General features: G+C 48.8%; 1 protein-coding gene across 1 annotated transcript in view; it reads right to left on the bottom strand.

The window, feature by feature from the left end:
- The window catches only part of LOC119954779 (transcription factor ETV6-like), a 122836-nt gene extending 113087 nt beyond the window's left edge, over positions 1-9749 (bottom strand). Inside the window, exon 1 of the mRNA XM_038780320.1 lies at positions 9584-9749. Within this exon, the coding sequence (XP_038636248.1) occupies positions 9584-9749 (166 nt within the window). The remainder of the gene's footprint in view (positions 1-9583) is intronic.
- Positions 9750-12461: the final 2712 nt, after the last annotated feature.

Raw genomic sequence — 12461 nt, 5'->3', positions numbered from 1 at the left:
ACCACTGCCTCCCCGTTATCTACCCCTCTCAGTATATTCCTATTTATTGTGCAGTTCCTATAACCGTTCGAACCCCCTCAAATGCATAACCTCACACTTCTCTGTGTTAAATTCCATCTGCCACTTTTTCGCTCATCCACCTGTATTGTTTTGAAGGTTATAGCTATCCTCTACACTGTCCACCACTCGGCCAATCTTTCTGTCAGCTGTAAATCTCCCAATTGGGCTCCCGACATTCACATCCAAATCATTAATATATAACACAAACTGTAAATTGATGTACAGAGAGATCTGGGAGTTCAGGTCCATTGTACCCTGAAGGTAGCAACGCAGGTCGATAGAGTGGTCAAGAAGGCATACAGCATGCTTGCCTTCATCGGACGGGGTATTGAGTACAAGAGTTGGCAGGTCATGTTACAGTTGTATCGGACTTTGGTTAGGCCACATTTGGAATACTGCGTGCAGTTCTGGTCGCCACATTACCAGAAGGATGTGGCTGCTTTAGAGAGGGTGCAGAGGAGGTTCACCAGGATGTTGCCTGGTATGGTGGGTACTTGCTATGAAGAAAGGTTGAGTAGATTAGGATTGTTTTCATTGGAAAGACGGAGGTTGAGGGGGGACCTGATTGAGGTCTACAAAATTATGAGAGGTATGGACAGGGTGGATAGCAACAAGCTTTTCCCAAGAGTGGGGGTGTCAGTTACAAGGGGTCACGATTTCAAGGTGAGAGGGAGAAAGTTTAAGGGAGATGTGCGTAGAAAGTTTTTTACGCAGAGGGTGGTGGGTGCCTGGAACGCTTTACCAGCGGAGGTGGTAGAGGCGGGCACGATAGCATCATTTAAGAGGCATCTAGACAGGTATATGAACGGGCGGAAACAGAGGGAAGTAGACCTTGGAAAATAGGAGACAGGTTTAGATAGAGGATCTGGATCGGCGCAGGCTGGGAGGGCCGAAGGGCCTGTTCCTGTGCTGTAATTTTCTTTGTTCTTCTTTGTACAAACAGTAATTCCAAATTTGCGGGTGACACAAAGTTGGGTGGGAGGGTGAGCTGTGGGGAGAATGCAGATATCCTTCAGTCTGATTTGGACAGGGTGGTGGAATGGGCAAACGAATGGCAGATGCAGTATAATTTGGAAAATGTGAGGTTATCCACTTCAGTACCAAAAACAGGAAGGCAGAATAGTATCTGAATGGCTCTAGATTGCGAGAAGGGAACATGCAACGAGACCTGGGTGTCCTCACACACCATTCGCTGAAGGTAAGTATGAAGGTACAGCAGGCGCTAAAGAAGACAAATGGTGTGCTGGCCTTTATTGCGAGAGGTTTTGAGTACAGGATCAGGGATGTCTTACTACAGTTATACCGGACCTTGGTGAGGCTACACCAGGAACACTGTGCGCAATTATTGTCTCCTTATCTGAGGAAGGATATTTTTGCTATGGAGGGAATGCAGTGAAGGTTAACCAGACTAATCCCTCGGGTGGAAGAATTGGCATACGAGGAGAGATTGAATCAGTTAGCATTGTATTCGCTGGAGTTCAGAAGACTGAGGAGGGATCTCATAGAAACACAGAAAATTCTACCAGGATTAAATAGGGCAGATGCAAAAAGGACATTCCGAATAGCAGGGGTGTCCAGAACCAGGTGTAGTCTATAAGAGACAGATGTAGTCTATAGGAGACAGGTGTAGTCTATAGGAAACAGGTGTAGTCTACAGATGTAGTCTATAGGAGACAGGTGTAGTCTATAGGAGACAGATGCAGTCTATAGTGGACAGATGTAGTCTATAGGAGATAGATGTAGTCTATAGGAGACAGGTGTAGTCTACAGGTGTAGTCTACAGGAGACAGGTGAATGCGGACTCAACCGGGATCTGGGATTCATGTCGCATTACATTCGGCCCCCACCAACAAGCCTGGACTTGCAGAGGCCTACCGACTGAACTGGCTTGGGACAATTCACACCTCTTTAACCTGGAGTTACCTCTCTCTCTGCATCTTTGATGATTTGATTGCCTGCAGGTGCTCGCATTCCGGGGCATCTCTGACTGTGTCTATATAAACATTTCTGGAACAAGCCTTTCCATTCACCTGAAGAAGGAGCCGTGCTCCGAAAGCTCGTGTTTGAAACAAACCTGTTGGACTTTAACCTGGTGTTGTAAGACTTCTTACTGTGCTCACCCCAGTCCAACGCCGGCATCTCCACATCATAGTCTATAGGAGACAGATGTAGTATATAGGGGACATGTGTAGTCTATAGGAGACAGATGTAGTATATAGGGGACATGTGTAGTCTATAGGAGACAGATGTAGTCTATAGGAGACAGATGTAGTCTATAGGAGACAGGTGTAGTCTATAGGAGACAGGTGTAGTCTATAGGAGACAGGTGTAGTCTATAGGAGACAGGTGTAGTCTATAGGAGACAGGTGTAGTCTATAGGAGACTGGTAAGTATGTACCTGTCAGGCAGGGAGGAAGTTGTCGAGCAAGGGAACCGTGGTTTACTAAGGAAGTTGAAGCACTTGTCAAGAGGAAGAACATAAGAACATAAGATCTAGGAGCAGGAGTAGGCCATCTGGCCCCTCGAGCCTGCTCCGCCATTCAATTAGATCATGGCTGATCTTTTGTGGACTCAGCTCCACTTTCCGGCCCGAACACCATAACCCTTAATCCCTTTATTCTTCAAAAAACTATCTATCTTTACCTTAAAAACATGTAATGAATGAGCCTCAACTGCTTCACTGGGCAAGGAATTCCATAGATTCACAACCCTTTGGGTGACGAAGTTCCTCCTAAACTCAGTCCTAAATCTACTTCCCCTTATTTTGAGGCTATGCCCCCTAGTTCTGCTGTCACCCGCCAGTGGAAACAACCTGCCTGCATCTATCCTATCTATTTCCTTCATAATTTTAAATGTTTCTATAAGATCCCCCCTCATCCTTCTAAATTCCAACGAGTACAGTCCCAGTCTACTCAACCTCTCCTCATAATCCAACCCCTTCAGCTCTGGGATTAACCTAGTGAATCTCCTCTGCACACCCTCCAGCGCCAGTACGTCCTTTCTCAAGTAAGGAGACCAAAACTGAACACAATACTCCAGGTGTGGCCGCACTAACACCTTGTACAATTGCAACATAACCTCCCTAGTCTTAAACTCCATCCCTCTAGCAATGAAGGACAAAATTCCATTTGCCTTCTTAATCACCTGTTGCACTTGTAAACCAACCTTCTGTGACTCATGCACTAGCACACCTAAGTCTCTCTGAACAGCGGCATGCTTTAATATTTTATCGTTTAAATAATAATCCCGTTTGCTGTTATTCCTACCAAAATGGATACCCTCACATTTGTCAACATTGTATTCCATCTGCCAGACCCTAGCCCATTCACTTAACCTATCCAAATCCCTCTGCAGACTTCCAGTATCCTCTGCACTTTTCGCTTTACCACTCATCTTAGTGTCATCTGCAAACTTGGACACATTGCCCTTGGTCCCCAACTCCAAATCATCTATGTAAATTGTGAACAATTGTGGGCCCAACACAGATCCCTGATGGACACCACTAGCTACTGATTGCCAACCAGAGAAACACCCATTTATCCCAACTCTTTGCTTTCTATTAATTAACCAATCCTCTATCCATGCTACTACTTTACCCTTAATGCCATGCATCTTTATCTTATGCAGCAACCTTTTGTGTGGCACCTTGTCAAAGGCTTTCTGGAAATCCAGATTTACCACATCCATCGGCTCCCCGTTATCTACTGCACTGGTAATGTCCTCAAAAAATTCCACTAAATTAGTTAGGCATGACCTGCCCTTTACGAACCCATGCTGCGTCTGCCCAATGGGACAATTTCTATCCAGATGCCTCGCAATTTCTTCCTTGATGATAGATTCCAACATCTTCCCTACTACCGAAGTTAAGCTCACTGGCCTATAATTTCCTGCTTTCTGCCTACCTCCTTTTTTAAACAGTGGTATCACGTTTGCTAATTTCCAATCCACCGGGACCACCCCAGAGTCTAGTGAATTTCGGTAAATTATCACTAGTGCTTCTGCAATTTCCCTAGCCATCTCTTTTAACACTCTGGGATGCATTCCATCAGGGCCAGGAGACTTGTCTACCTTTAGCCCCATTAGCTTGCCCATCACTCCCTCCTTAGTGATAACAATCCTCTCAAGGTCCTCACCTGTCATAGCCTCATTTCTATCAGTCGCTGGCATGTTATTTGTGTCTTCCACTGTGAAGACCGACCCAAAAAACCTGTTCAGCTCCTCAGCCATTTCCTCATTTCCCATTATTAAAACTCCCTTCTCATCCTCTAAAGGACCAATATTTACCTTAGCCACTCTTTTTTGTCTTATATATTTATAAAAACTTTTACTGTCTGTTTTTATATTCTGAGCAAGTTTACTCTCATACTCTATCTTACTCTTCTTTATAGCTTTTTTAGTAGCTTTCTGTTGCCCCCTAAAGATTTCCCAGTCCTCTAATCTCCCAGCAATCTTTGCCACTTTATATGCTTTTTCCTTCAATTTGATACTCTCCCTTATTTCCTTAGATATCCATGGTCGATTTTCCCTCTTTCTTCCGTCCTTCCTTTTTGTTGGTATAAACCTTTGCTGAGCACTGTGAAAAATCGCTTGGAAGGTTCTCCACTGTTCCTCAACTGTTCCACCATAAAGTCTTAGCTCCCAGTCTACCTTAGCTACTTCTTCTCTCATCCGATTGTAATCTCCTTTGTTTAAACACAAAACACTAGTATTTGATTTTACTTTCTCACCCTCCATCTGTATTTTAAATTCCACCATATTGTGTTCGCTCCTTCCGAGAGGATCCCTAACTATAAGATCATGAATCAATCCTGTCTCATTACACAGGACAAGATCTAGGACCACTTGTTCCCTCGTAGGTTCCATTACATACTGTTCTGGGAAACTATCACGGATACATTCTATCAACTCCTCCTCAAGGTTGCCTTGACCGACCTGGTTAAACCAATCGACATGTAGATTTAAATTCCCCATGATAACTGCTGTACCATTTCTACATGCATCAGTTATTTCTTTGTTTATTGCCTGCCCCACCATATCGTTACTATTTGGTGGCCGATAGACTACTCCTATCAGTGACTTTTTCGCCTTACTATTCCTGATTTCCACCCAAATGGATTCAACCTTATCCTCCATAGCACCGATGTCATCCCTTACTATTGCTCGGATGTCATCCTTAAATAACAGAGCAACACCACCTCCCTTACCATCCACTCTGTCCTTCCGAATAGTTTGATACCCTCGGATATTTAACTCCCAGTCGTGACCATCCTTTAACCATGTTTCAGTAATGGCCACTAAATCATAGTCATTTACGATGATTTGTGCCATCAACTCATTTACTTTATTCCGAATACTACGAGCATTCAGGTAAAGTACATTTATGTTGGTTTTTTTACCTCTGTTTTGAATCTTAACATCTCCAGTTTTATTCCTTTTGTTATTACTGGGCCTATTCACTGAGCTCCCCTCAGTCACTGTACCTTGTTCTGTCGCCCTTTTAGATTTTTGACTATGTCTTCTCTGCCTTGCACTTTTCCCCTTACTTCCTTTTGCTTCTGTCCCTGTTTTACTACCTTCCAACTTCCTGCATCGGTTCCCATCCCCCTGCCACCTTAATTTAAACCCTCCCCAACAGCTCTAGAAAACACCCCCTCCCCCAGGACATCGGTTCCAGTCCTGCCCAGGTGCAGGCCGTGACACACGGGGCCGTGCTCCTAGCCCCGCCCGGGGGGGAAGAATCGGCCCCGGAAGTGGGCGTGAAGGCTGCCGTGGGTCACAGCCTGTCCCACGGCAGCCTTTACGATTCTCCGCATTTGCGGAGAATCTCGCCCAAGGTTTCGAGTCTCGATGACTCTTTGTCAAATGATTTGACAAATGATTTTGGCACAGGCTCAAAAGGCCAAATGGCGTCCTCCTGTTCCTACCTTTCACCTCTTTGTCTTTCATAAGAACATAAGAACTAGGAGCAGGAGTAGGCCATCTGGCCCCTCGAGCCTGCTCCGCCATTCAATTAGATCATGGCTGATCTTTTGTGGACTCAGCTCCACTTTCCGGCCCGAACACCATAACCCTTAATCCCTTTATTCTTCAAAAAACTATCTATCTTTACCTTAAAAACATGTAATGAAGGAGACTCAACTGCTTCACTGGGCAAGGAATTCCATAGATTCACAACCCTTTGGGTGACGAAGTTCCTCCTAAACTCAGTCCTAAATCTACTTCCCCTTATTTTGAGGCTATGTCCCCTAGTTCTGCTGTCACCCACCAGTGGAAACAACCTGCCCGCATCTATCCTATCTATTCCCTTCATAATTTTAAATGTTTCTATAAGATCCCCCCTCATCCTTCTAAATTCCAACGAGTACAGTCCCAGTCTACTCAACCTCTCCTCATAATCCAACCCCTTCAGCTCTGGGATTAACCTAGTGAATCTCCTCTGCACACCCTCCAGCGCCAGTACGTCCTTTCTCAAGTAAGGAGACCAAAACTGAACACAATACTCCAGGTGTGGCCGCACTAACACCTTGTACAATTGCAACATAACCTCCCTAGTCTTAAACTCCATCCCTCTAGCAATGAAGGACAAAATTCCATTTGCCTTCTTAATCACCTGTTGCACTTGTAAACCAACCTTCTGTGACTCATGCACTAGCACACCCAAGTCTCTCTGAACAGCGGCATGCTTTAATATTTTATCGTTTAAATAATAATCCCGTTTGCTGTTATTCCTACCAAAATGGATAACCTCACATTTGTCAACATTGTATTCCATCTGCCAGACCCGAGCCCATTGACTTAACCTATCCAAATCCCTCTGCAGACTTCCAGTATCCTCTGCACTTTTCGCTTTACCACTCATCTTAGTGTCATCTGCAAACTTGGACACATTGCCCTTGGTCCCCTACTCCAAATCATCTATGTAAATTGTGAACAATTGTGGGCCCAACACGGATCCCTGAGGGGCAGCAGGGTAGCATGGTGGTTAGCATAAATGCTTCACAGCTCCAGGGTCCCAGGTTCGATTCCCGGCTGGGTCACTGTCTGTGTGGAGTCTGCACGTCCTCCCCCTGTGTGCGTGGGTTTCCTCCGGGTGCTCCGGTTTCCTCCCACAGTCCAAAGATGTGCGGGTTAGGTGGATTGGCCATGCTAAATTGCCCGTAGTGTCCTAATAAAAGTAAGGTTAAGAGGGGGGTTGTTGGGTTACGGGTATAGGGTGGATACGTGGGTTTGAGTAGGGTGATCATGGCTCGGCACAACATTGAGGGCCGAAGGGCCTGTTCTGTGCTGTACTGTTCTATGTTCTATGTTCTATCCCCCTCATCTTTTCCTTCTTGCCTCTCCCTCACCATCTCTCTGAATTGGTACACCAGCAGACACTGCGCTATGCTTGCCCACACTCTCCATCTTCTCCAATCTCCCAAAAACCTGAAGCCTTCCTTCCTGCCTTGGCAAACAAGTATTCCTGAGAATCTACCCTATTCCACAGAAGAGTCACACTGACTGGAAATGTTAACTCTGTTTCTTTCCAGCATTTTCTGTTTGATTTCAGATTTCAAGTTTCTGCAGTTTTTGCTTTTAATTTGTCCTGAACATCTTGCTAAATAATCAATCTCTTCTGCTGATCATTGAATTTATCTCTTTCTCATTCATTGCTGATGTCACTGACTCTTCCCCCTTCCCCGTGAGCCACTCCTTTGCGCCGGAGTTGCCCACCCCGTCCGTTCCCGCAGAATCCCGCCCAGGATATCTCTGGGGGGAGGAAGGGGAACAGTCAGTGGAAGGGGCTTGGAGCCACGCCAATCAGCGCCGAAGGGCCTCCGCAGGCTGCCGCGAGTCGGTGCATGCGTGGGAGCGCCAGCGTGTGCTGGCGTCATCCCAGCGCACGTGCAGGAAGGTTCGCCTTCGCGTCGGCCTCACGGAGGACCACAGCGGCCGACGCAAAGGAATAGAGTGCCCCCACGGCACAGGGGGTCCCCCAGGCCAGATCCCCCGCCCCCCCCCACCCACCGAGGACCCCGGAGGCCGCCAGCGGAGCCAGGGCCCGCCGGTAAGTACCTACACTAATTTACACCGGGGGACCAGCCTAAAAAGGGCGGCCACTCTGCCCATTGCAGGCCGGAGAATCACCGGGGGGGGGGGGGGGGGGGGGGGGGGGGCTGCCAACGGCCCCCAACTGGAGCGGCCCGATTCCCGCCCCCGCCAAATCCCCGGCGCCGGAAAATTCGGCAGCCGGCAGGGGCGGGATTCACGCCCCCCCCGCCAGGGATTCTCCGACACGGTGGGGGGGTCGGAGAATCCCGCCCCCTATCATTTTTGTAGCTGTTGCTGGCACAGTGGTTAGCACTGCTGCCTCAGCGCCAGGTTCAATTCCAGCTCTGGGTGACTGCCTGTGTGGACTTTGCACTTTCTCCCCGTGTGTGCGTGGGTTTCCTCCGGGTGCTCTGGTTTCCTCCCACAGTCCAAGGATGTGCAGGTTAGGTGGATTGGCCATGCTAAATTGCCCCTTAGTGTTTAAAAGATGAGCGGGATAGGTGGCATTATGGGGTTAGGGTGGGGGAGTGGGCCGTAGGCAGGGTGCTCTTTCAGATGGTCGGCAAGGACTCAATGGGCCGAATGGCCTCCTTCTGTAATGTAGAGATTCCATCATTCAGGGTACAATCTACTCAAATGGGGACAGAATGGGGCATGCGGGATTATCCAGGTGTTTGCCAGTGCTCAAAGCACAGAGAAACACCCCCCCCTAGCTAACGCCCATCTGGGTCGGTGTGCAGCCTCAGCGTGGAACTCCCCGACAAGGCCTCACTCACAGGGAACTCCCCGACAAGGCCTCACTCACAGGGAACTCCCCGACAAGGCCTCACTCACGGGGAAGTCCCCGACAAGGCCGCACTCACGGGGAACTCCCCCACAAGGCCTCACTCACGGGGAACTCCCCGACAAGGCCTCACTCACGGGGAACTCCCCCACAAGGCCTCACTCACGGGAACTCCCCCACAAGGCCGCACTCACGGGGAACTCCCCCACAAGGCCGCACTCAGCCCTCGCCAGAATGTCTCAGTGCAGCAAGATATCAGGATATCAATTTTAAATGACGTCCCGATCTCGCGAGCTCCCGACGCAACCACAATGGCCGGTATTCACATCGCGACATCTCACGAGATCGCAGTGGGTCTCGCGAGGTGTGGCGAGCTGGGTAGATCACGGAAGCGGCATCTACCCATCGCGTTGCGCTGCATCGTTTTTCGGGCGCAATCCGACCAGTAGATCCCGCCCACTAACTGGATGTAACACCGGCCACTGTGTTCCTTGTGTCCCTTGGTGATATTGTACCACATTTCCTGATGCTGTAGCCTTACCCAGTCTGCTCAGAGTCAGTGTTATCCTCACATACTCCGACCCTGACCTGTGAGCCAACATGCCAACAGGCTGCCAGCCGCTGTCTCAGTATTAGTTAGGCTGACAATCACTGACCCCAATCTGAAACCTGCCATTGTGCGAGTGACTGGGGCCAGCAAAGACTGACCTTCCAGGTGATTGTGAAGGATAATTTCGGGAGGATTTTGCGGAGTACTTGCTGGCTGCAGGAAGGGTGGATACCAGACCGGAGATTCTCTCTGCTTTAGGATGTGGTGCAGTAACTCGTACAGGACATCTCCTGAGGAGACAGGCAGAAAGCAAACATCAACCATTTGCATTTAACAAGAAGAATCTTTATTGTCACAGGCAGGTTTACATTAACACTCCAATGTGAAAATCCCCTAGTCGCCACATTCCAGAGCCTGTTTGGGAAAACCGAGGGAGAATTCAGAATGTCCAATTCGCCTGACAAGCTACCGTGCCGACCAATACGTCACCTTTGAAGAAATAACATTTACTGAGGAACTTCACAGCAGATATGAAGAATTATGACTCTGGTTGGGGGGGGGGGGGGGGGGGGGGGGGGGGGGGGAAGAGAGCGAGAGATGTTGGGAGGGAATTCGCAGAGGGGTAAAAATAATAGGCTAATTATAACTGGTGATTTCAACTTTCCCAACATTAACTGCTTTTTAAATAAATTTATTGTACCCAATTATTTATTTCCAATTAAGGGACAATGTACTGGTGGAGACAGGTCTGTCACTGTATAACACTGGGGTACAGTACTGGTGGGGACAGGTCTGTCACTGTATAACACTGGGGTACAGTACTGGTGGGGACAGGCCTGTCACTGTATAACACTGGGGTACAGTACTGGTGGGGACAGGTCTGTCACTGTATAACACTGGGGTACAGTACTGGTGGGGACGGGTCTGTCACTGTATAACACTGGGGTACAGTACTGGTGGGGACAGGGTCTGTCACTGTATAACACTGGGGTACAGTACTGGTGGGGATGGGTCTGTCACTGAAGAACACTGGGGTACAGTACTGGTGGGGACAGGTCTGTCACTGTATAACACTGGGGTACAGTACTGGTGGGGACAGGTCTGTAACTGTATAACACTGGGGTACAGTACTGGTGGGGACAGGTCTGTCACTGTATAACACTGGGGTACAGTACTGGTGGGGACAGGTCTGTCACTGTATAACACTGGGGTACAGTACTGGTGGGGACAGGTCTGTAACTGTATAACACTGGGGTACAGTACTGGTGGAGACATGTCTGTCACTGTATGACACTGGGGTACAGTATTGGTAGGGACAGGTCTGTCACTGTATAACACTGGGGTACAGTACTGGTGGGGGTGGGTCTGTCACTGTATAACACTGGGGTACAGTACTGGTGGGGATGGGTCTGTCACTGTATAACACTGGGGTACAGTACTGGTGGGGACGGGTCTGTCACTGTATAACACTGGGGTACAGTACTGGTGGGGACAGGTCTGTCACTGTATAACACTGGGGTACAGTACTGGTGGGGATGGGTCTGTCACTGTATAACACTGGGGTACAGTACTGGTGGGGACAGGTCTGTCACTGTATACACTGGGGTACAGTACTGGTGGGGACAGGCCTGTCACTGTATAACACTGGGGTATAGTACTGGTGGGGATGGGTCTGTCACTGTATAACACTGGGGTACAGTACTGGTGGGGAATGGGTCTGTCACTGTATAACACTGGGGTACAGTACTGGTGGAGACATGTCTGTCACTGTATAACACTGGGGTACAGTACTGGTAGGGACTGGTCTGTCACTGTATAACACTGGGGTACAGTACTGGTGGGGATGGGACTGTCACTGTATAACACTGGGGTACAGTACTGGTGGGATGGGTCTGTCACTGTATAACACTGGGGTACTGTACTGGTGGGGATGGGTCTGTCACTGTGTAACACTGGGGTACAGTACTGGTGGGGACAGGTCTGTCACTGTATAACACTGGGGTACAGTACTGGTGGGGATGGGTCTATCACTGTATAACACTGGGGTACAGTACTGGTGGGGATGGGTCTGTCACTGTATAACACTGGGGTACAGTACTGGTGGGGATGGGTCTGTCACTGTATAACACTGGGGTACAGTACTGGTGGGGATGGGTCTGTCACTGTAGAACACTGGGGTACAGTACTGGTGGGGACAGGTCTGTCACTGTATAACACTGGGGTACAGTACTGGTGGGGACAGGTCTGTCACTGTATAACACTGGGGTACAGTACTGGTGGGGAATGGGTCTGTCACTGTATAACACTGGGGTACAGTACTGGTGGAGACATGTCTGTCACTGTATGACACTGGGGTACAGTACTGGTAGGGGACAGGTCTGTCACTGTATAACACTGGGGTACAGTACTGGTGGGGATGGGTCTGTCACTGTATAACACTGGGGTACAGTACTGGTGGGGATGGGTCTGTCACTGTATAACACTGGGGTACAGTACTGGTGGGGACGGGTCTGTCACTGTATAACACTGGGGTACAGTACTGGTGGGGATGGGTCTATCACTGTATAACACTGGGGTACAGTACTGGTGGGGACGGGTCTGTCTGTATAACACTGGGGTACAGTACTGGTGGGGACGGGTCTGTCACTGTATAACACTGGGGTACAGTACTGGTGGGGATGGGTCTATCACTGTATAACACTGGGGTACAGTACTGGTGGGGACAGGTCTGTCACTGTATAACACTGGGGTACAGTACTGGTGGGGACGGGGTCTGTCACTGTATAACACTGGGGTACAGTACTGGTGGGGATGGGTCTATCACTGTATAACACTGGGGTACAGTACTGGTGGGGACGGGTCTGTCACTGTATAACACTGGGGTACAGTACTGGTGGGGATGGGTCTGTCACTGTATAACACTGGGGTACAGTACTGGTGGGGATGGGTCTGTCACTGTGTAACACTGGGGTACAGTACTGGTGGGGATGGGTCTGTCACTGTATAACACTGGGGTACAGTACTGGTGGGGATGGG

This window comes from Scyliorhinus canicula, chromosome 20, assembly GCF_902713615.1.
Source record: "Scyliorhinus canicula chromosome 20, sScyCan1.1, whole genome shotgun sequence".
In the NCBI taxonomy this organism is placed as follows: domain Eukaryota; kingdom Metazoa; phylum Chordata; class Chondrichthyes; order Carcharhiniformes; family Scyliorhinidae; genus Scyliorhinus; species Scyliorhinus canicula.
The sequence above is the reverse complement of the archived record's forward strand: the minus strand, read 5'-3'. Positions and strand labels throughout refer to the sequence as shown.